Raw genomic sequence first — 25,573 nt, 5'->3', positions numbered from 1 at the left:
GCTGATCCCACTATAAAGAGATAGTGCTCCCCTTGTTCGATGCTACAAGTCCCTACAGGTAAATGTGAAAGATGGAGATTTTAAGTTTTTTTCAGAAACCTTTGGTTTGTGATATTATATGGATTATTCGTATGACTGCACACTGGCTGTCATCTCAAAAGAAGTAATGTAAAAAAATGGGTCCAAAAAGAAAGCTCAGAAAATGTCCTAGAGCTCTGAGGGTGGAGGTGATTCATTTGTTTGGAATGCTTTACTCCTCAGGGTGCTCCAAGACAGCAACCAGTGATAGCTTGGTACTGTATCATCTCTCTTCAGGGGACACTCTTAAACCCATGTTGAATGGACACTGTCATAACCCGGCCAGACCACATGCTCATCATATCTCCTTATATGTTTTAAGTATACTACACCTCAAAGTAAAGGTAAGGGTGATTATTTGAAATAAGACCATAAGCTGTATTCTCGAAACAGAGCAAAATAAGCATGTACAACATACTCACGCAAGATGGTTTCTCTACAGTACCCTCCAAAGAAAATTTATTGGGAAAAACAGACATAGAGCAGTGACAGGTATCATTCGTTCCTGCCATACCAGGGTTTCCTAAGAAACTTATTTACATGTTTCCAGACAGAAATGCCAAAGAAGAAAACAAACTCAGCATTCGCCAAGTCTAAGAATCCTATGATGAGTCTTGTGATTCCAGACTCTCTGAGCAGAATTATCACAAAATTATGATCATCAGGAGACACTGGCCTAGGCTAAATTGAATCCTTTTTAGAAGCAGGCGGGGAATAAACAATACATATAACTAACTTGCTTCTCTGATGCCAAATTTAGACCAATAGTGAATGGCAAACAGAATGAAGCCTGTGGTTTTAGGGTATAACAAGGATGAACGGATGCCCCTCTTAAAAACTTTTATACCTGCTATAAGGAAACTCGAAAGGTGGTCCAAAAACAAAATGCAGAGAGCAGCTGGAAGTCTTTACTTAAACTTGGCAGTGGCAGCCAAACCAAAAATAGGGATTATCTACTTTATTCACACATGGACATCAAAGAACAAAAAGACAGTCGGCCTAAACACCCCCAACAAATACGCCAGCAGCTGAAAATGTTTAAAGTCAAGAAAAATCAGTAAGCTTCAAAAAGCTGAACCTAAAATGTGGTTTTTTTGGGCCCAACTCCATGTTCCTAGTTAATGCCATCACCAAAGAAAGTTGTTCCAGGGTTACATCTGAGGAGCCAATGCCCCAGAATTGAATATTGTACTTTTTAAACTCCAGAATTCTACTTCTGGAGTTTAAGTCTGGACCTTTGACTCCAGGTTTTCAAAGATGCTTTCCTTACAAATAATTTCTACCAGCAAAACAACAAAACCCCACCACCAAAATGAAAATGTCTGAACTATAAAAATTTACTACTACTAGAGGTAGAAATGTTAAGTTTATAATGTGGGGACATATTATTTGTGCCACTGGAAAAAATCAAAGGAAGTCTCAAGTGTTAAGATGATTCCTTCTTAATCTGCCAGATTCACCAAAGCTAACCACCATCAAGAAAAGTAAATAAAGTCTTAGGCAAGCCCTCAATTTTACAGTGCATTTATCATGCTGCCCTCCGCTGCTACCACCACTCATTAATAGTGGAAGTTGTAGCAAATCCTTTTTAGTCGGAATAGGATCAGGAATTTCCCCCTCTCAGCAATTACTTTCACCAAATCAAAGCTGCCCAGATCCTAACAAAAATGGTAATATGAAATCTACGAAAGCACAGACTTGAATCATTATGTGGGACATGCTCTTTAGATGTATAACAACAAAGTGGTTAAGAATTCAGAATTCACAGCCATACTACCTGTACTGCAATCTCAGTTCTACCACTTTCAGCTAAGTGTCCTTGGGCAAGTAATGTAATCTCCTCTACCTCGGTTTCCTCATCTCTAAAGTGGTGACCATAATCATACTTATCTCATAGGGATGTTGTGAGGAGTAGATGAACTGATACATGTGGAATACCTGGAAAAGTGCTTGCACAGTAACTATCTTTTAGCTGCTAATTTTATGATCACCATCACCTAGCACCTAGCTACTAGGCTGGAGTTTAGGTAAGGTCCGTTTTTCCTTCTCTCTCTGCATGAGGCTATATCCCTTTTCTTTTGCTTTCCCTTCTCGTACCAACCTTTTAGATTTCCTATGGGACTAACTCTGTGATCCCCCCAAAGAAGTCAGAAATGCTTAGTTTTTTAGCAGTGGGCATCGACCCAGCAGGTCCTTGGCATAGCAGTCAGTGAAATTAGAGTAAGCACAGCACGGCAGTACCCTTCCTACGTTCATCCATATCAGATTACCTATAATCTACAACCCTTTCTTACCAGGGAGAGTACTGAGACACAGATGCAAGTCACTTATCCAAGGTCATCTCACCAACATCTCCAACTGAACACCTTACTTCCTGGACCCAAACCAAGATCAGTTGGATGTGGGGTAACAAAAAGGAGGTGGCATCCCCACTAACAGCAACAAGCATTAATGATGAAAATGGGGGGAAATATATAAACCATATCCCAGGTAGACATCTATCCACTTCCCCAACACACCCCAAATTTCATGGGTAATTCATGGGAAATATTCCTTGGTAATATTCCATCCTTCCCCCGAGCACCCACCATCTCATAACCTAATCCTGTTCATAGTCGCAGCTCAAAAGTCACCTCCTCCAATAAAACATGGACTAGAGTGGATTTACTGGTATTCTACTACAGAATTATAATCCATGCTGTGTAGCAGTGCTCCAAAATGTAGTCATCAAATGCAAAGAATATGCCACACTGATGAAAGAGGTCGTTGATGTGGAAGGGTTGTGGGGAGGTGGGGAATAGGGGTAAATGGGAACCTCATATTTTTTAATGTAACATTTGTGTGACCTATGTATCTTTAAAAAAAATAAAATAAAATTTTTTTAAAAAGTCACTTCCTCTACAGAAGCCCTCTCACATCCCACAACTAAATAATGTTATCTACGTTTCTTAGAACCTTGCCATCTTCTACCTAGAATTCCCTTTTGGAACTATATTCTTTGTTTCTAGTGAGCTTACCACTGTAAACTCGTTTACCATAATACCCGTTTGCTTGGTGAGTGTTGACTGAACAGGTGGATGGATTTAATTTCTTCAGAGATCTAGAGCTATAAAAGATCTCTAAAAAGTTATCCTGCCAACACACACACAACACTCACTCTCGGTTAATTTGGAGGTACACCCCGCGCTATTCCAATACCCAGTGTCCATCAGTCAGATCACATTAAAAACAACTGGCCTCTAGGTTTTACCAGTTAAGTTTGGAGGACAAGTTCTAGAAAATCTGCCTCTTCCCCAAACAGAGTAAAGAAATTGAAAATCTGCCTCTTCCCCAAACAGAGTAAAGAAATTGAAGCAACTTGAGCCAGAAGCTATTTCCCTAAACCTATACACACCCATCAATATTCTAGCTTTAAGTCAATTGAGCCAAAACAATAGTTAGAAAGGAGAGGCAGACAGGGGCGACAGCCCCACCATCTACCTTTCCCTTTTATCTCTGCTGCCATATAAACCAAACCATGTTCCGAAAGCTGCCCAAAGTACCCACCCAAGCATGCTTCTTTCACGCTACAGGTTAATTCCTGTCTCATCCAGGAGAAAGGAAGAAAGACAGGGTTCTCAAGACTGCCTAAACAGAGGCATGTTGGGACCTGGCTTTCCAAATGTGTGTCAACACATTTCCCCCTTCCTTTTGGTTCAGAGGTTTGTGTACAGATTCAAATGAATCCTTGATAGCTTGAAGCCAAGCCGTCACACAGTCTGGCTGCCACTGAATCACCACATTATTGCATCAAAGCAGATATTTGGCTGCAGGAATTTCATCTCTAGCAGCACAAAATCCAGAGCCCTCCGTCACTAGCAGTGGGTCTATATCCGTGTCCTCTACATTCAAAAGGATCCTAATACACTACACACCAGGGCTCAACATCACCTGAATTTAGGTTATTATATGGCTCAAATGACATCCCTTAAAATATCCCAACTGCGGGTTCCAAACACTGTATCCACACACGGGTGTCAGTTCTGGCCTTCAAGATATGTAGATACATTACCCAATTACCCATCCCCCCGTGTTTTGCTCTTTCAATATCAATTAGCAGACTGCAAAAAATTTTATCAATACCAATAGCGTTTTTCTGAAACAGGTTTAAGACACCTGTTGATGGGCCTACTGTTTTTTTAAGCTGTGCATTCAATTTGTTGCTCACTTAAATGTGGTGCTTTTAAACACATGTGAATTTGGCAGAATCCCTAATGAGAATGATTAGACTCAATACTCGGTTTAAAACAAAAATTAAAAACCACACAATCTACCCATGTGCTAATGGACAACATGTACACTATACATTGCTATAAGTCTCCAACTATTTAGAAAGAGTACATGCTTTAAGTTCAGGGAGATGTTGAAAATGGCCCCCATTTGCTGCAGAATTTTGCAAAGTCACCCATTTTGCCATTCGCGGGCTAAGTGACTCTAGCCACCTCGTTTCATGTTCAGATTTCTCAATCCACAAAGCAGATGTGTGACACCCCTAACCTCACCTGTTCACACCTGGTTCAAGCTGGAAAGCCCAGCTTGTTTTAAGGTCACTTTCAATACAGGAGAAAAAAGCTTGCGGTTTAATTTTTACGTCACAGGCACCGGGAGATTCACGAGCAATGTGGTAGAAAGTGTGTGACCTCCAATTCCAAACCAGACTGCACTGCTCCGGCCCTCACAGTACCGAGCTCACCATGTGGCTGACACAAGCATGACCCATCGTAAACCCAGGGCAGCAGAGAGTGATTCAGGCACAACTTATCACCAGCCAAAGGACTTCCTGACCCTGCGCAAGAAGAGATGACCTCCAGAGGCGGGTTGAAGGAAACCACAGCACACATGCCCCCGCTCAGGCGCAGAAAGCACCCCGCTAGGGTAGAGGAAGTTGCTTCAGAGGAGACTCAGCGACTGTGTAGACCACGGCTAGAAGACCTCAGTCCATCTGCTCCTCTCCACACCCAGCCACACCTAGACCCTCCCAGGAAGACAACTGTCTCTCTAGAGGCCTGAGGAGTCACGGCTTCAAACTGGGGGCACTGTGAACACCTGCTTCAGTTCTGACTTGCTGTCTGCCACTGAGCAAGCTACTTCATCTCTCCAAACCTCGGTTTCCTCATCTGTAAACAGACATAAAGTCTGTGCCTACTACCTCCAGCACTCTCGTGTGAAACGAGGTAATACACATGGCAAACACTGCAGGGTCTGGTATGTACGTGTTCAATAAACACTGGCTACTGTTACCGGAAAGGTCTGTTTCTTTCACCAGTGGACACAAGGCCAGGTGAAAGGACTCAAGTGCAAAGGCAGCCTCACCACTTGTTTCCCACCAAAACTATCTTTGATTTTATGATGAATTTGTATTTTTCCCAAGGGGCGCGCGCACGCGCGTGCGCACACACACATTACAGTAACCCATTCTCGCAGCAGCCGCGGCAGAGCAGGGAAGGCAGGTGTACTCCATTTTGCAGGTGTGTAAAGCACTCCCCTGTCCTTATTCAAATCCTATTACAAAAACTGCACCTGTTTTCCTGGCTCTCTACTTGATAGTGAGCCTAAGGACAAGGATAGAGTTTTCACCCTTGAAGCCTCCGTGCATCCCCAAGAGCTGGGAACAGAGGTCCTCCAGAAGGCAGACTATTCAAGGTGGAATCGTGCCAAGAAGCACAACGATTTTAACGACCTGGTCTCCTAGTCGAACAGGAGTTTTGTGGGATTGATTTTTAACGAAGGGAACCTTAGCAAACGAGTTACACTGTGCATTCCTCTGAGGCAGAGGGAACAAAGGAAAAATGACCCCAGATCAGCTGCTGACTCATTGAGCACCCTGTGCTTCATATGCCTCTTTCAAAAAACACTGAGCAGAAGAACTGCTCCTTATCAAGGAGGGAGCCAGAACCAATGACATAATGTGTGTGTGCAGGCAACTATGAGCTCATAGGAAAATGAGGTAAGAAAGGTCATTTCAGAATCGTTGACGACAACAATGGCTGAGATGCTATCAGCTGGACGTGGGCACCGCCTTCCCATCTGACTCCCCACACACTGCTGGCAAACCGTGAAGGCGGCCAGCTCCGGCCTGTCCGCTCACGTTTCATCTGGGACCTCGGCCCAGCAGAGGGCAGCTCTAGATCCCTCCCTCAAAGCCTACTCTCCGTCCTCCCAAAAGAAAAAGCCATTTGAACTCACAAGCCTGGTAAGGACTGAGGTGCCTGGGTCTATGGCCAAGGACTCCCAGTCAAGCCCACTGCTGAATGAGCATGACTTTTAAAAACTGCTTCCTTGTGTTTCAAGTGAAAAAATAACCTGTCTCAAAATTGAAATCATATATATTTGCTGAGGAAGGGGGGATTGGGAGGTGCCAAAGGCTAGGAAGAAGTTCTTCGGCAAAGACTGGTTTTTCTTGCAGATAATTCTTTAGTTTAAAAGGTCACATTAACCTAATATCTAAAATTTTGAGGCCTTGCCTCTATTTGCTCAGAATATGACTTAACTGCCTGGCTTCCAAAAACACATTACTCATTCTGTATCACCGTGAGCAAAGACATTTTTCAGTTAGGAAAACCGTGATCCTTTTATAGGCAAACAATAATATAAAGAGCGAATACTCACCACACCTACAAGGATGGATTTCAGTTTCATGGGGCACACTTTTACTTAGTAACTAGACTATATTTACCCAGCAACCTGAAGCTTTTTCTTGGCCCAACAACTCTGGCTGCACCCCACTCAAGGGGGGTGGGTGGGGAGAGGACAACACAGAAGAGACAACCTGATATCTAATTTCTAGGGAACTCTTTCTGGCTCTGCAAGTACTGAATGCTGTAGGCTTCCCTCTCCTCCCCAGCAGAGTGAAGTCAACTCCCCAGCGCCCTGCACTGTTTCAGGGACTCTAAGGGGGAACGGCTAAGCCAGCGCTGTGAAGGAGGAGGGGCAGGACGTCCTGAGGGTCATACCAACACTTCATCAAAAAAAGCAGAACCAGAGAGTCATTGCCTAGCCTAAGCCCTTCCTGAAATTAGTTTGGCCACATCTATAGAGATAAAATCATTATCACGAGTGATTCATTCTTTCATTCAACACATTATTTATTAAATGGCTGATGCTGTCACCTCTTTTCACACAGGAGAAGAGGCAAACGGAGGAAGATTAGCTAACTCGCTTTAAAACTACTGCATTTGTATTACAGCTTATAGTATTTTACTCATTCATTCATTTTTATTCAAGCATTTGTTTATATGCCAAGCACTAGGAAGGAATACAAGGATGAACACGCTTACAAACACTGCCCTCCTGGCAGTTGACAAATTTTACCTGTGTCAGGTACACAGGTATTCACCTGCGGTTGTCAACCATCCAGCTCGCCTGGGAAAGAGGGGGATTCCTGGGCATGGGCTTTCAGTGCTAAAACCGGAAAAGTCTTGTGCAAACCAGGAGGAGCTGGTCACCTATGAATGTGCTACACCTAATTTAACCTTTCATGACCATCCCAAGGGGCCATTTCTTCTTCCCAGTGTTTAGCAGATGGACAAAATAAGTACTGGTGAAGTACTGGTGGAGCCAGGATTTGAATGCTGGCTTATCTGAATCCACAACCCATGTGCTTTCCACCACCTTTGCGTTTCTGAAATGGGCGATAACACTGAACACGCCCTCCTCACACACCACCACCACCACCACCTCGTTCTGAATCACACTCTTTCCGGAGCGCTCCTCGCCACCCCCACCCACCCTCTACCACAGACTGCACAGCTGGGATTTCATCTGTTTGGCAGTTGTTTGCAGATAACGCATAATCTTCCTCTACCACTGCAAGACTGAATTTTAAACCTCTGGAGGAATCAACGTCTCCCTCAATAGAAATCAGGGCACTGTTTCCAAGCACCAGAAACACACTTTGCACTAGACTCATATTCACTTCTCAACTAGCATACATTCAAGCTAGCAATCTGCAGCAACTCCCTGGCATTTAACAGTTTCAACAGGCTAGCCAGACTTTCAAAGACTCCATATGCGTTGATACAGACCTTCAGTTTACCTCACTTAAAAACAAAAACAAAAACAAAAACAAAACCTAATTCAAAATGCCAAGGCCAAGCATCTGTTTGGTGTTCTACCATCTTGGTTGTAACCACTTGCACGTACATGCCATCAGAATAATGTCCAGGGCTTGTAAAAGGGTTTCAGGTAAAACCTGGACTGCTTTTAAAATGAAAGCTTCTCTCCTGAATTCCATCCCAATTAACTGTTAGCAGGGGAAAAACGTAATTCACCCGAATTATGATGATACAGCCGATGTAATAATTTCCTTGCCACCAGAGAAGAACAGAGCCTCCAGACTTTTTATTTGTTTTGCTCACATTCTTCAGGAATAAAGTGTGCCTCAGTGATTCTCTAATTAACTTTCCACTTGCATTATTTCAATATTAAAAAGGGACTTTAAGGCCAGATGTTTCTCAACGTCTTTGCGAAAACAAGTACAGGCCAGCCTGTGTCTCCATGCGACTGTGATTACTGTATTTGCTACTTAAAGGTCCTGTGCCTCTTAAAAACGAGGGTGGGGGGAAGAAAGGCTAAAAAAGGCCTTTCAAAAGCAAACAGTAGAGGCATTTAACATATCTAGGGAGGGCAGTTAATATTAGTTTGGCTCCAGTCGTCCTCTCTGACAGAAGTGCTGGAGGCTGTGGCTTCAGCAGTGACTGAGCCAGAGGCTTTGTAGAAAACTGGGAAAGGCACCACTACTGCAAACTTCTGCCTACATCAAAAGTGACCAGACCGAAGCTGGGCTGTCAACGTGTGCTCCTTCTAGAGAGTATGGAAAGGGGGCGTCTCAGTTGGGTACATTTTCAGGCACAATAAACAACACTCTTCTAACCTGTGGAAGGAAACCACACCCAGAACAGGTTTTCAGGGTGGGGGATTGAGGTACTCAGCTCGAGTTCAAAAGGTTCACCCCTGCTGAGCCTAGCTTTGCCATCTGACCAGGAACTTTAATAATAGTGGCTGCCATGGATTACCGGGCTCCAACTATGCCCCAGGTTCTTGCCTAATACCGATTTCCACAGATAATCTCATGTAATTCTTACAACAATCTTATTACATGGAACTTGTTACTACCTCAGCCCCCCCATCCCACAGATGAGTAAAAGGCTCAGATGAGTAAATAAGTTGCCCTGATTTGAAAAGCAATTTGGCAATATTTATCAAGAGGCATAAAATGAAATGATCACATATAAAAACCTTATGATGTTAAGTAAAAAGTAAAAAAAAAAAAGTCCAAGACAAAACGGAAACTATATAATAATAGTGTTAACTAACCTATGTGTAAATATAGATTAAGAACCACTGAAAAGTTAAAATCTGCTGGATAGCAGGATTTTATGTGAACTATTCTTTCATTTTTATGTCTTTTGAGGGTGTCATGATACTTCTGCGAGATACATTTTTAGAATGTTGGAATAATGTCAAGGAACACAGAAATTTAACTTTGTCTGTTAATGACCTTCAGCCCTTTGAAAGAACATCCTCCATCTGAGTCACCTCCTGACTACTATTGCTTTCATTACCTGCTCGCCTTAGGTCAGCAAAGTTCTGGAATGGTGCCAATCAAGAACAGAAGTCACTTATCCCACCAGCCCTTTTCTTTCTTCTTCTAAAGGACAAAAACTTCAAGCCAATAGGTTTCAGAAGTTGCTTTTCTCTTCTGACTAATCAATAAACAGTAATTTTAAAGCTTCACCTGCAGCCTCAGAGGAAGTGAGCATTCATTAAGTAACAAATACTTAATATAGTTCAAAGTCAATTTTAAAACCAACACCTGAAGCACTGCCAGATAAGTAAGTTTGATGCACATGAAACTGGACTAAATTCTAACCAACTGCAAGATCACACTGTAAGAGGGAGTGCTGAATGGATGTGTGTGTTTTATTTGCTGAAATTCTGCAAGAACTTGGAGGAATTGGTCCTGGAGTATTTTGGGAATTCTCCATTAATCCCAAATGGGTAAGGAAAAGAAACTGGGTTTTTTAATTGTTTTACCTCATAAATTTCTAGAACTGCAGAATTAGTGAGTAGGAAAATCCCAGCCAAGTTCTACAAAGACTTACAAAGCTAGGAGTTAACCAACCATGCTTTAAAGCTCTGTAATATCCTAGGCAATACTAATCTTTCTTTAACTACATTTAGATACTCAAGAATATTTTTATAGTGAGTTAAAATGACCCAGTTTCCTTAAAAACAAACTACTCCTATCCTTAATATAGACTATATACAAAACATAAGCCTTAAATCTCAGAAAGATAATACCCTTTCTGGAGCTATTTCCTCCCCTGCCCATAGTAGGGTTAAGGGGGCAGGTTGAGAATGATTATTTCAAGGCAGTGCTTCTCAAACCTGATCATGCATACAAACCACTTCGAACCTGGCTGAAATGCTGTTCTGACTCAGTTCCGCTGGGTGGGCCTGAGATTCGGCATTTCTAACAAACTCCCATGTGACTTGAAGACGATGCTGAGTAATAAGGTTCTAAGTATCTTGCAGTTCAAAATTCGAGGAGGTGATATGTATTGTTTCTAAATTTCTCACCCCAACAACTCTAACAGCCTCCTAACTGGTATCCTGCCTCTCTCAGGACCCCCACTCTCTCACATTCAGGGGTCAGACTGACTTTTCTTTAAAACTAAAACTTAAAAAAGGTAGGAACAGGGCACCCCACTATTTTAAATCCTTCAGGAGCTTCCACCGGACTTACTTCCAAACTCCTTAACCTGCCTCAGAAGAGTCTGCATCCAGCTTTTGTTTTGCGCTGCCCTGAACCTAACTGAACTCCCCTCCACCCGGGACCCTCACCTGTTGCCTGGAACAAGTTTCCTTCTCCATTTGCTTCTATTTGTCTGTCAGCTCAGCTGCCCCCCTGCAGCAGAGCTGAAATACGCTTACCCACACACTTCCTAACAAGTCCTGCACCTCTCAAGCCAGAGGACAGCTGTTCATTGAGAAGCAGGTCATCAATAAGTAATTGTTAATTAAAAAAAAAACACAATATTTTTCAAAAGTCAGTTTGATGTTGTTTCTTAGGATCCTTGTTGCTCTAAAGTCATCTAGATTACTGACCAACTATTGAGCTCTTAAATGGTAGGTTTTCTGCACCCATAAAGTATTTCAACAACTGCCAAAGGTTTAATTAAGCCAATCCAGCAAAGAAAACTGAAGTAAATTAGAAAAATGCTTACAATGCCCTTATTTATTTTCCCCTGACAGTTTCTCATAGCCGAGGCATTAGAGTTGATAGAAACTTGTCAGGTAAGAGGCAGAAATGAGAGAGATCTGCCTGGCTTATTTTCATAATGTGCACAAGTGTAATTCAAGTACTAAGAAATGTACGGCTATTAACGCTGTTGTTCACTGAAAACTTGAAGCTAGTCACCATCCACGAAATTTTCCAGAAGAAGGGATTAAAAGAAACATCAAACCCTGAAGTCCACACTTAATTGCTGTACCACATTTATTATAATTGACAATGCTGGCATTCTTAAGAGTTCATCAAAATGAAAATTTTTATTTAAAAGAAAATGTAATTATGGCAACAGTAACAATTACTACTTAATAAAAGATAATAACTTTTAGGAGTACACAGATATTTTCACGGAAACTTCACACATTATGGCATCTGCTGTTCAATACAGCCCTGGAAGGTGGACCTGGCAGTTATTCAGATAAGGACCAGGCCAGGGCTATAGTCAGGTGCCACCTGCCTCCCTTCCAGGGGCCAAGTTGCTGGACTCCAGACTCCATTTCAAGTCACTGGAATTTTTGTTTTTAAGGTTAAATCCAAGAATTGCCTTCCTGAACTATCTTCAGAGACTACAACCACTACCACCTTTATTGCTATTCTTCCTAAACAAACAGGCTCTCTACTTTACTGGCCCTCACACCAACTCAGTGAGGGAACTGGGACAGATAATTAATCCCATCTGGCAGATGAGGGGGACAGAGTGTTACAGAGGTTAAATGACTTGGCTAATTTAGCAGGAGAGAATCAATCCCCAACTAGCAAAATGCCTTTCCCACTATTACATCACGTTGTTCTAAAACATACTCTTTCCCAACTCTTCATTCTTCAGTTAGAAAAAAGATATAACTTGTCTGTGACATTCCGAAGCTTTTTGTGGACCCCAGAAACTATCATGTTCTTGAAGTTAACCCATTCCTTGGGTGTGGGATCCTTTGATTGGGCTGGATTCAGTTGGGGACCTTTTGATTGGACTGCCTCAGTGAGGCATGGCCTAGGGTGGGTCTTGGTCCTCTTGCTGGAGTCCTTTATAAACCGAGGACTGAAAGCAGAGACACAGAGAAAAAGTGGCAACTGAAACAAAGGCGGCAGCAGCTGGGCTGTGCACAGACTCCTGTCCCTGCCCAGGGCAAGTGACCAGGTGATGCTCTTCAACAGTGTCATCCACAGCACAGCCCTCAGCAAGTTTACAGTCCCATTACTTCACACACGCCGCCCCCCCACCCAAGGAAAGTATCATCTCCTCAAAACCATCTTCCACCCTCCTCCTCCAACTGGCTTCCAAGTCCCCTGAAAGGTCCTCCTAAACACTGGATTTAAACGGAAAGAGAGTTCCTTAGACTGTCTGGGTTCCTAGCCCACCACAAGTTTCCCAGAAACCTCAGGCATTCTCCGAACACACTAATTTTCCATGCTAGCAGAATGTATTTGTGATGTCTGAGTAATGAATGGGTGCAGTGGCCATACCTAGCCCACACCTTGCGGTACTGTGAGAGGAACAGATCTGGAGTCAGAAAACCTGGATTCTGGAGAGCTAGCCTCTTATTGGTTGATCTTAGCCCAAATATGTTCCTTCAGTTATAAAAAGTAGGTAACAGAATACCCCTAGTACTAAGATTATTATTAGTACTAAGGAAATGCCCATTTAACTAGACATTTAAGTACTATATCCTGTGCTGGGTAGTTTGGATAACCTCATTTAGTTAATTAAGCAAAGTGACATATTAAAGTTAAGTTCTATACACACTAGTATTATCATTACTATATCATTCAAACAAGGGTTCTAGTTCAAAATCTGTTAGGAACTTTTCAATTTTTAGCTGAAACGCTGGCAAATTAGAGCAAGGAGCTTTTCTTTATTTTTCCTTGTGCCTTATCCCACCAAGTTATTTAGGTTTTTAAAACCTAGAGTACTGGCAGGTATCCAGACCAAAAAGCCAATCTCTTATGCTTTCATGAAACACAAAACTCTTCTTATAAATCTGCCATACCCTCTCCTCCGATAAAACCAAGTTTATCATCCATCACTGATTCTTTCACGCTCACAATAGTAAATATCTGAGGGCTAATTTACTTTAAATTTCTTAAGAACGCGAGAGGAAAATTTTTAAAAATTATGCAAACCCAGAGATCATCTTTCTTGAAGGTTTAAGAAATACAGCAAGATAAGTATCTAGATAGTATAACAAACTGGAAATTTCTTTAAAACCTAAGAAAAAGTTTTCTTCATAATATGAAGGTATGAAACCCAGCAATATTCTTTCTCTAAAATCAAGAAATTCAACAAGGCACTCTTAGGTAGCCTGTAATAAACTTGAATAATGCCATTTCCAGGGCCTGAAATTCTTTACTCTCCCTCCTCTAAGTCCTACTGATGACAGAATACTCTAACTTTCCCTGGTCAGTGACGCAAAATTCACTGAGCCAGAAATGCTAAGGAAAGCAATCAGGTGTTGGATGTCAGGGTCAGGCTGCAAAGAAGGCAGAAAACGTTCATTGTGATACCTTACAACTAGACCCTGTCTTCCTTACAACTCGTCCACTGGAGCCAACGGTGCTTTGGGGGCAGGCAGGCAGTGAAGGCAACCAGGTTAGTGTGGGCTTTTCAATATGTCATCCCATCCCAAAAATGGACTATTACTATTTACAAGTCTGGGAGGAGAGATCCAGACAGCCACCCTGGACAAGTGATTTGCCTTTCCCCACCTTTTCATCCTTTAAATCTCACAGGTATGTTACAGTGGCTAGATAAGAGACCATCTGTAAAGTTTCTAGTAACTCGATGAATCTCCTTTTCCCACCAAAGGCACGAGGAGAAGCTTTCTAGAATAATTAGAATGCAAACATAATCTTTTTTAAACTGTAGGAGGGATTTTTATAGGTGAAATGGAAGGGTGAGAGTGGGGTGTTTGAGGCAGAAAGCAGAAAATGAAGGGTGAAACCCAGGGGTGGGTTTTCAGAAGAGCTGGAAAATCTGGCTGGAATGTAAGAGGTGGCCTAGGAAGTATGTGGGGGTGGGACCGTGGGGGGGGGGGGGGCGGAGGGTCCTGAATGCCAAGCTAAGACTTCTGGAATTTTATTTACACAATAGGGCAGGCAAGGGTGTCTCAGTGGGAGTGGGGGCATGATGAGCATTCTCCTACAAGGAGTTAATCAAGGGATATGGGATATGAAACTGGAGAGAAGAGATCTCATGAACCTCTGTTACTACAAACATGTTTTCTAAACATATGAAAAGTTGAGTTTTGTTGTGCTTCAGTGTTTAAAAAAGAAAAAACCAAAAACAACTAATCCAATTTTATAAGACACATGAACTGATTCTGAGAAAAGTGCTAACTTACTTTTACAAATGAAAAATTTTGAGAGTGCGTGTGTTGGATGTTGTCTGTGTTAGGTTTTGGTGGCTGGTGCTGAAGGAAGTTAGCAGAGGCAGAGGGCCCTTGTCTAGTCTTAGGCCATGGACCTCGGCATAATAAAGAGATCACGCTACATCTCCATCCTTTAAGTCAAGGAGATTTTGTTCTAATCATATGGATTTTCATACCTGTAAATCTCTACAAAGCATTTTGTCTGGATAGACCAGATAATTTTAATATCAGGCCTCCCTTAGCAAGATTTGGAAATCAAAATCTATGGTCCCTGAGAAAATTTTTGAGGATTCAGTGTGCAAATATGCAAAACAAGCAATAATGCAGAAATAACTCCTATAGAATTACAGCACACTCAGGCTCTCAGGCACAGATACTAAGTGAATAACTTCATGTAGGAGGCACTAGAAAACCAATACAGATTTAGGGAGAATTTTGTCAATATTGGATAAGTGCTAGGAATAAGTATACAGAGAAGAGGGAAGAAAAAAAAGGCAACCTTATAGAGATGTCCAGAATGAATCATCAGGTCGAATCTATGTTATCAGAGGTATGTGATGACTGGAAAAACTATAAAGAAAACAAAATACCAAGTGTGGGGGGGGTGTTAAGGGGTGTAGTTTTACCGAAGTGCTCCTCCTAAAACTGCGTAAAATGCAATCAGTTCCATTTGTTACTAAGGACACTGCCAAATGTTTGTAATTCTCTTGAGATCCACCATGCTTGAAAGTTAAATCACCCTTTCTCAGTTCCTCAACATGGGTGGTTTTCCGTTATAGAAATAGCAACCCTAAACGTGTGCAACTCCCAAACCACAGTATTTGGAAATAAGAAAGTTATCTGGGGCTACAGTAGGGGGACAAAGGTCATTAAAAATAAAAAAAGCAAAAAAGCTCCACGAACCATGAAACCCACCCTTTTGAAAACATTAACTTCAGAAGCACTTAGGAGGTAAAATATCGTGCGCAGAACATGATTATTTATTTAAAATTTACAGTGCCCAGAGAGGCAGTTTACACACATTTCCTGTGTGTAAGCTCACCCTTCTCTTGTGAGCAGTTTTACAACCATCCTCAACCTCTCAGAATAACAGCCTTTGGTTATGCGTGGGCCTACGGGTGTGAGGATCCCCACACCTTCTGATATTTTCTCTGTTTTCCATTTCTTCTGAAATTAGACACGGCTGAAGACTGGTGATAGATGTTCCGATCGAGGAACCCCCAGCGGGTGCTTGCCCCTTGGGGGAGTGACACAGTGAAGTGGGGGAGCCTGGGCCACGTGAAGGAGAGGTGCAGTCTGAATTCCCACACCCCAAACTGCAGGACACCTAACATGGTCCCAGGAGACCATGGACACATCCCCATTCCTGTTTCCCCCTTGCAAGCTCCCCCCAACCCCAGGCCTGGTCCCCTAGTGTTTTGTTTTGTTTTTAAAAGCAAATCCCACCTTCTGGGAGCTCAAGAGGAATGAATCGAAGAGACTAGCAACCATTCCCCAAAGTGAATGGGGCTTCCTCTTTGCTAACTGCCCCAGAAATGCAGCACAGCCTAGCAAATGTTTAAAACTCGAGTCCTGTTCTGCCTCTTTTCCAGAAAGTGTCATTACTGTCAACTATTTCACAAGACAAATAAACCTGTGAATGAAAAATATCCTACCACCCCTCTCAATGAAAACATTCTAGGACTGAGCTGCTTCCTTCCTTCCTCCTCCTCACAGGAACCACATTCGGGGCACCAAGAAGAGTTAAAATAAGAAATATACACAGTCTGCGGAGGCTACGTTTTCACAACAGAGAGCCATTCCTGGCCTACTGCCGATTCCAGGGACTTCCAAATGGAAGGCGCTCTGTTTTGAGTTATGAATCTGTCTTCATGTCTAAGCCTGGAGACTCTGCCAGCTCGGCTGCTGGCTGGGCAGCAACCGCCCAGGGCTGCAAGGGCCAGGCCGGCCGCGGGCAGAGGGACACTCGAGGAAAGGCGCGGGCCACCATCCATACACCACTGCGCTCGCAGGACCCTCCTCTCCCTAAGAATATGTGCGGCAAAATGTTGGATTCATTCAATTATTTGTGCTTAATACAGACTCTAAGAAACCTATAATTGATATAACCAATCCAGCCCATAGTATTGGAATGACAATAAGTGGCTTTCAGTATAAATTATATAGCCCACTAAATTGATGGGAAGGCTCTCCCTCCAACATAATACATCAAAAGAGTTAAAATTAAGCTTCAGGATCAAAACTGTAATTTACAGAAGGTTTAGGAACAAAAAGACCACTCCCTCCTCCCCTTTGCTATTGTTCTAGAGGACTGGGTCTCAAACAGTGTACTTTACACCTTTAAAGCTTCCCAGAGGTAAGAGGTTGGGGGCTGGGAGACAGAGGTGACCCGGAATCAAATACTTGCATACTACCAGGTCGATTAGCATTGACTTACTAAGCTGTAAAGGTAATTAAAAGAGAAAAACGTGTGTGCAGCGGGCAGCAGCTACCTGACAACCACGAGAGCCCTAAGAATTCTGGAAAAAGGGACTCCAAATGGTGGCTTTTCTGGAGCGGAGAGTGGAAAACCTCCTCCTTTAAAGTAGTGAATGGGGTGCTGGCAGCCAACCAGAGGCGTTGGGGCCAGGCTGCCGTCTTCATTAGGGTCACGTACCATATGGCACAAGTAAAGCCTCAGAACCCCAGTTGGCACGGCCCCAGGGCAGGCCCGGGCTTTGAGTCGGGGCTTACCTTGGAGCTGCTTGAATCTCCCTTCCAGCTGGTTGTAGTTGTAAGGCACCTGCCCCGTGTACGCTGGCGACAGCGGCCCGGAGATGCTGGACGTCCTCTGCAATTCCATTATGCCCGGCGTAACGCCCGGGAGGACTGCGCCGTGGAAATCGCGCTCCGGCCCCCTCCAACCCCCATCCAACACGCACCAACTTCCGCGCGGCTTGGCTCCCGGCCCCTGCGAAAACGGCTGGACCTTAAGCAAGCCTCATTCTGGCCTGAATGGGCAGGATGAGTCCTGAAAGGAAGTTGGCTGCAGTAGTGTCCACCTTAGCCCCGCAGGAATTAACACTCAGGCATCTAATTCCTTGTTGCTTTCCTTCCTTTTGTGGCTCTTCCCTACACGCTTGGAATAAATTACCGAGCAGGGGTGGCAGGAAGGAGGGAAGTGTAAGTCCTACTTAAAAAAAAAAAATTTAATATGGCCAATCCTAAACATGCCACGGTCGCCGAGCCCAGGAAGCTCGCGGGAGCGGCGCACACACCTCCTCCTCCCCGCTGCCCCGGCGGCGGCCGCCGGTTTGTAATTTAACCAGGAGCCACTCGCCGTGAGCTGGGCGGTGATGTCACCTGATTAGCATAACAGCATTGTAGAGGAAACGCAGGCTGTACCACGAGGGGCGCGGGGGAGGCCGCCCGGCCCGCCAGCCCCTCACCGACCTGCCGGGCCTGCAGCGCCCACTACCGCTCCGCCAGCCCGGAGCCGCGGATCCCGGACGTGCCCCGCACCGGGCCCTTGGACAAGCCGACGGCCCGCGCCGCGGTGGTACCTCCATGAACAAAGCTGGTGGAATTACAATCTTTTGTAGAGAGCCTCATGTAACGGAAAAGTCTCCGATTACTATCACAGGAAAAGGAGAGCACGCCTGTCGGGCGACACAGGCGGCCGGGGTGGGTAGGGAGCCCCGCAGGGCCCGCGCCGGGGCGGCTCATTTACTATTTAGCGTCCGCGTTGATAACGCGGCCACGAGGACTGCGCACCTGGGTGCGCACAGCGCGGGCACGGGTCACCGGGCGGCGGCCGGAGCCGGCAGAGGCAAAAACAAAGTCACTCTGAGCACTGCAAGGCCGCGGCATAGGGAGATATAAATTCAGGCCCATTAAAGATCTTCTCAATAGACTTATGCTGCCATCATGGGATCTTAAGGCAGAGTCGGGCTGGGATGGCACTGGCCCTATAATAGTAAGTCCATGCAAGGAGGATTTATGGGAGCGCCGATTCGCAAGGCATTGTGGGAGACAGGCCCACAGATAAAACCCGCGATGTTCCCCGACCTGGAGGCATTTACAATCCGATAGAAGTACAGGAATGATCCCAACCCTACTTTGATTCGTAAAATAGGACCTCTACATTTTCGGATTCTCCAAAAAATTTTAACTCCTTCCTACCTTCTTCCATCAATCTTAACCAAAAATAAAATCCCCTACATAGATAATAACAATGATTAAAATGTATGCTTGGGAAATAATTGACCCTCTGTACCGGAATAAAGCAGGCAGACCCCAAGTTAGAAATGTGGCGTTTCGGGCATGGAGCCCTGCAGCAATACACGGCAGAGGGTAATTTCAACCCTCAAGGATTCCAAACTGGACTAATGAACTGTGCCTCCACCTCAGATTTACTTTAGTCTCCAGGATCCCTGTAATTCAAGCAACTGCATCCTGCCAGGACTAGAACTAAAACTAGAGCCTAACTAACTGCTTAACTCTGAACAGCCCCCACTTCCCTTCCATCCACACAAATGGGTTTTTAATACAGCTACAGCGTCAACCTCCAGCTTTCTAAAGCCAGGCCTGGCCAGGGTTAGAAGACATTTCTGGTCATCTAAGATGTAGAGCGTTTTCTAAATCCACAATGCTGATGGGAAGCCAAGCAGGAAGGTAGTAGAAAGCAGGGTTTTGAAAGGAACACTTAACTAGGATTCCAAAGACTTGAATTTTAAGTATTGGCCATGCCTTTTAATCACCCTGTAACCTTAAATGACACCCCTGGATTCCTCAGCTGTAGGATAATTAATGCCTACCTCTACAAGGTGACTGCATATGAAAATACTGTAAACACTGTCAAATATTACTCAAAATTAAGAGTATATTTCTCAAAATCCACCTCCCCTTGCTCCGCCCCCCTCCCTACTCCACCCCAGCCCCAGCAAGGCTACAAAGAGAGGTAGAATGGGAAATCTTCTCAATTAAGATCTTTTTAACAGGCTCCTCTTCACTATTAAATACACTGGTGAAGTAACAAGTCTAAATGTCAGCTCAGAAAATAAAAATGCAAAACTTGTGCCAATTGGGAATGTTTTATTTTCAATCTTTAAGCCACATAGTGAAGAGAGTATGAGCACCACTCTCAGTATCTCCCACTGTGCTCCCTCTGGTGTAGAAAGGAGCTTCCTAATTAGCCAGCTTATCTACTCAGTGTGAAGGGGGTGGAACCTGGGACACGTGTGGCCACCCTCAGTCCTAAAGAGAGACTTGGAACAAGCCAGACAATGTGAACACATGCAAGCACTAGAAAGAGAGGTTTTGAGGCTGGAGATGGGTTTAATAGGCCCACTGGGGCTGGGGGTAAGAAATGGGAATCCACTTGATGTGATGGGACCAGGGAGGAATAGGGCAGGATGGGGCTTTCTTCCACAGCCTAGACAGTACCATCTGACTACTCCAACTGAGCAGTGGGGAAGAGGCGAGGAAGGCAAGAGTCACTCGTTCTTTATTTCAGAGTATTTACTGGGCGCCAACCTTGTGCAAGGCACATTGCTGAGTGCTGTGAGGATTCGAAGGTGCCCAGGAGAGGTGCTGGCCAGAAGAGACAGGTCAAATACACAAAGAGTGAAATACCAGAATACCATAAGGGAGATGGGGAAGGGAAGCTATAAGAGTCCAGAGGTCAAGGAGGTCACATCTGCCTGGGGAGGCAAGGGGGATGACCTTCAGAAGGGCTGGCATTTTGACCAGATCGTGAAACACAAGTAGACTATTTGCAATTTGGAGAAGCCTCCTCTACTAGTGGGGGAAAACAGTGCAAATAAAATCACCAACTTTTTAGGACCAGTGAGTGCTACATTTTGGCTGGAGCCTAAGGGACTGTCAAGCTGGGGGAGGTGGGGAAGAGGGGACCGGGAAGCCCTGAGAGGCAGGCTTAGAAGTAAACCTGGGCTGGGAACCACTGGAGATTTCAGAACCAGAAGAGAACGTGATCTGTGATGTGCTGCTCTAAGGATGATTCATCAGGCAGTGGCAGTAAGGTCAATTAGGTAGTTATTAGAATTGCTAAAGTCAAAGGATTAATGGGGTGTGGCAAAAGGAATGAAAAGGAATGGGTTAATGCAAGAGTTAATCCATAGGCTGTTGGTAACTATATGTGGAAGGAGCAAAGAAAGGGTCAAAGCCTACTGATTTTTAGAGCTGACTGGGGAATGCAGAGGAAAATTATAAATATCCTTCTACACAGACGGAAGCTGGGTTACCTGCAACAGCCCCCAGGTGACATGTCCAGAAAGCAGTCAGGGATATGGAACTAGAGCTCAGGGCTGAAGATACAGTCCTGTGTACAGAGGTGAGCGCTGGGACGGAATGGGATTAAATCTAGGACGGGAGGCAAGAAACAGAAGGCTGGGCCCTGGGGAGAGGGGTTTTGGAGTGGTCCTCGAGGATGAAAAAGAAAAAACCAGGAGATACCAAGGGAGCTACTGAAAGAAAACCAAGAAGGGATTGTTTCCCACAAGTCAAAGAGAGAGACATTTTCAAGGCAACTGGGTAATGAAAGCAGAAGTCAGGTTAGAGGATATTAGAGAATAAGGGGGAAAGGGAGAAGAGGGACAAGAAACAAGAGGTGGTGAGCTTGGCTGTATCGGGAAGATAAGACTAGTGAATGGGGGATGCAGGATCCTGGGAGGAAGATGGGGCAGGGTCCGCTGAGCATGCCCTGGGTGCACAAGTTTAAGCCCTGAGCTGGAACAGGCAGGAGAAAGGCCAGTGGGGAAAGGGCTGGAAGGGATGGGTGGGGCCATCAGCCTTACTCAAGAGGAGGTACACTTACCTTCAGAAGAAGGAAGAAGGAATTCAAAGGAGCTTGCCCAGGTCTACCTTAAAAAAGCAAGAGGCCAGAGGTCCTACCCACAGTTTTATTTACAGTGATCTAGGAAGAGGGACCCTGGAGACACCTTTGGCAGAAAAAGAATATAGTTTCAGAATGCTTAATAGTCAACCAGGCTTTCTGCTAACAGACCCTGCAATTTCAGCCCATCTTCTCAATTTTTCATGTAAAAAACTACTGCCCGTCACCCAGGCCAGGGATCTCAACACATGTGGCCAACTCGGATACCTGGTGGTGCCTGCCTTCAGGTACACAGAGGGTTCCAAGGTGAATGAAACATGGTCATGCCTGACTGCCCATCTGCTAAGAGCTTGGGACAGAAGCAACTGAAGCCTGAGGCAGTAAGGTGGATCTGCCATCCTTGTGATGCCAAAAGGGTAAAACTACGTCCCCAAGGTTATTTGTGAACAAAACAAACCAGAAGTACTGTGGTGTGGTGGAAAGACTCCAGACCAGAAGGCAGGTAACTCAGGCTCACACTCATTTTTGAGTGCTACCAAGAGACTATGCAATCTTGATCTATAAATCAAAGGATTTGGAATCTATGATGATAAAAATTCTTCTGGTTCTATAATCATTTATTAGTGATTTGGGTTCTCCTTACTTGGAGACTATTATTAAGAGTTATCACCAACCATCAAATAAACTGAATGGCCATAATAATTTTAATTACCACATTACATAATTTTGTAGCTAAGAAAACTTTCACATACGTTTTCTCAACCGACTAACCCTGTGAGTAGGTATTGTCTCCATTTTTCAGACAAGGTAACTGAGGTTCGGAGAGGTACAGTGCCTTGCCTATGGGCACACACAGCTGGTGAGAACTCAGCCACATGTGAGGCTCAGACCAACCTAGGGAAAGTCCAGCACTTTCTCTGTTGTTCCTCTGCTGTTTCTCCTATGTGCTCAAAGTATATCTGACTTACTAAGGATTGCTGAGGTTTTCAGAAAAACCATAAAACTCAGTAAGTGGTATCAAGACAAACCTAAAACCCAATCAAGCCCTCACATGAATCCTATGATATTTAGTTTGGGTCAGGATCAGGCACATTCTCTACTAGTTCACACAGAAGTGCTACTTTGAGGGTTCTGTTGCAGTGAATAGAATTTGTTTTTGTTCCTTTTCTCATACTTGGTGGGCCTGTAAGCTTGAGATTCTGGATGATTTAGCATGTGACATGTGAATGGGAACATTAAGGGGACGAGATTAAGCCTTCTGTTTGTTCCAAGAGGCTTATATGTAGTTTGAAAAAGGAAAGAAAAGAAAAAAGAGAGAGAGATGAATGCTTTTCAAGAAGCAAACTTGAAAGGGTAAACTCTGGGAGTGTTCATTTCCTGAATATCTAAGCATTAGCAAGATTGAAAATGTCCAGGAAAGGAGGGCCAAAATCTGAGATGTGATAGGGTTTACACACATTCGAGGGCTTGAAAATTCAACCCTACAGCTGGGAAAAAAGCAGTGGGAACAGGGAGGGACAGAAAACAACAGTTTCACATATAAATCTTCTGTTTAGCTAAATTTTCTGCTTTTTCTTCTTCCTTTTCTTCGTTATCCCTTAAAAAGCCACTGTCTATGTAAGAAGTCAAAATACTGTGAGAAAGGGTTAAGTTCAATTTTCACAAACGGGCAGCAGGTGCTGGCTCTGCTATTCAAGCAGATAGGGTAGGGGTTCTAGCGGTTTTGGCCAGCGAAGTATTTGAAAAGTGGCTCGGCAACAAGGGAGGGCCAATAGCGAGTGCTGGAGGCGGGGCCAAAGCGAGAGGGCCAATGGCAAGAAGTGGGGGCGGGGTCAGTAGTGAAAGACGCGCCTAATTGGAAAAGCCTGCCAGGGCTGAAAGCGGTGCTGAGCCCGCCCGCTGGGCTGGGCGAGAGTGTAGTCAATGCGGGAGGGGGGGATCAGAGCAGGAACCAGGTAAGTTAGTCAGCTCTCTCGGATAGGCTGCAACCCCTGAAGTACCCAATCAATGGGGAACAGGAAAGGGACCCTCCCCGTTAAGTTTAGATTATAAATATCACTGTTTCTTGCTGTTTGGCAAGCAGGTTGAGTGCGAGTTCTTGCAAGGTTGTTAAAAAAATTCTTTTCTCCTTCACAATTGGATGAGCTTTTCTTTTATTACAGGTGCAGCTTTCTTTCTAACAATACTACTACTGAAATAACCCTCTTCTACTAGTGTGACCAGATAGAGGAGTGGGCTCCAAATTCTGCCTCTGAATTTGCGCTTAAATTATCTTTCTGTCTTATCTCTCGGGCTTACCTGCTCCCTTCTCCAGGCACCTCCTGCCCCCAGTCTCCCAGTCTTGAATAATTTTAACTGTGATAATTTTTCTCTTTCTTCTGCCTATTGCCAGGAGAGCCTCCCACCCCCAATTACCTGGTTACCACCTTCCTTTCTCCCCAAAGCCAGCCTCAGAATCTATATTTTCTTAAAAACCCATCCCTTTTTCAGTGCAAATTTCCCTACTTACCAGAAAATGCAACCAACCAACCAAGCGTACCACATAAAATCCAGCAAAAAAACAAACACACAGAAGAAATTATCTGATGCCACTTTTTCTCTCCCTAAAAGAAAATTTTCAGAAAGACCCACTGGCATAACACATCTCTGACATTGACATTTGTGTGCCATTCCCACCTGCCTGCCACCCCTCCAGAATATCTTTTTCCAACCCAACAGCCCCTTGCACTCAAGGCCCACACCTGGGGGCTGGAAGCAGTCACCAGCATATCTCCTCCCCTTCCAACCCACACTGCCCCTAGAAGGTGGAGGTCAGGGGTGAGACCATTCCTCTACTTATTCCTTACATAGTGCCCATGTGAGCATATGAGTCAGAGTTTAGAAATGCAAAGCTAGAAGTAGATATGTGGTTAAAAGCAGACTTTGGACCAAATAAGCTGGTCTGCCACTTTGTGACTTTATGATTCTCTGAGCCTGAAAAATTGGCATAATAATGGCACTAGCCTAATGGAGTTGTCCTATAAATTGGAATAAGCAATATTGTTTATAAAAGCAATAGTACCTCAGATATAGCAAGAATACAACACCCATAATGAAAGAAGTTATAAAGAAAGAGCCTATGTTTTCAGAAAAGCAAATGCTTGTTTGAGGTGGAGCTATCAGATTTGGTACTTCAGGAATGAGAATACCTAGAAGAAAAGTTAAAGAAAGGCTAAAGGTAGTTTTCCATGAACACCTCATTTGAACAGTAGGGGTGGGTAAGACTAGAGATGGGCTGCTGTCTCTGTTCCTTGGAGGATATGGATGGTTCTTTTTCTTTCTCTATACACATACACATATATACCAAGGAATCATCTAGTCAAATATGGCTGAAACTGAAATTCGAGGGCAAATCTCATTTTTACCCTTATCCTTTTCTCTTTCGTGTCCAACAGATAAAGCAGAATTGAGTATAAAGCACCTGACTGATCTCTGCTAAAGAAAAAAAACAGGCAAGGTACACTCAGTATTAAGCACCCAAGGTCCTGGGAAAGGAATGTAGTTTACTGAATCTTCCACCCCAGTCAAACCTTATCCTAGGATTCTTATCTGGTTGGTTATCTGCACATGCAAAGCTTCCCCATAGGGGTAAAAGAATGCCCCAGCCCAGAAGCCCCACCTTAGGCAAACAGGTGTTGCTATGCCTGTGAATGTAACACTAGCCAGAGCCAAGGCTGGGCTCCAGCAGAGCAGTTAAAGGAAAAGAGCATCTGAGGAATGCAGCCTGGGCCAGGCCTGCTCTTGCCCAGTGGTTCTCTAAAAGGCTGACACACACAGTTGTGGAGAGCCGCGGGGCCACAGGGGCACTGGGAGGATGCCATTCCCTGGGCAGCACAGCTCAGAGGAAAGAAATGAGAATGGAGGAAATTCAAATCTATGAAAATAGGTCTGGGGACCTGGCCTCCAGCATTCACACCCATGTTACCTTTT

The 25,573-nt window shown here is 44.2% G+C and overlaps 1 protein-coding gene across 6 annotated transcripts in view; it reads right to left on the bottom strand.

The window, feature by feature from the left end:
- SPTBN1 (spectrin beta, non-erythrocytic 1) overlaps window positions 1-25,573 on the bottom strand; it is a 209,084-nt gene that overhangs the window by 91,284 nt on the left and 92,227 nt on the right. Inside the window, exon 1 of one of the 6 annotated variants that reach the window (XR_011646106.1) lies at window positions 17,506-18,074. The exons of 4 other annotated variants lie outside the window; for them this stretch is intronic. Coding sequence is in view for 1 of the 2 variants with exons in the window: in XM_012523588.4 (XP_012379042.1) it covers window positions 17,506-17,614 (109 nt within the window). In the remaining variant the exon portion in view is untranslated. Of the gene's footprint in view, window positions 1-17,505; window positions 18,113-25,573 lie in introns of those variants that run through there. One more of the 6 variants, XM_012523588.4, reaches the window with a different exon arrangement.

Source organism: Dasypus novemcinctus, chromosome 17 (genome assembly GCF_030445035.2).
Source record: "Dasypus novemcinctus isolate mDasNov1 chromosome 17, mDasNov1.1.hap2, whole genome shotgun sequence".
Taxonomy (NCBI): domain Eukaryota; kingdom Metazoa; phylum Chordata; class Mammalia; order Cingulata; family Dasypodidae; genus Dasypus; species Dasypus novemcinctus.
The sequence above is the reverse complement of the archived record's forward strand: the minus strand, read 5'-3'. Positions and strand labels throughout refer to the sequence as shown.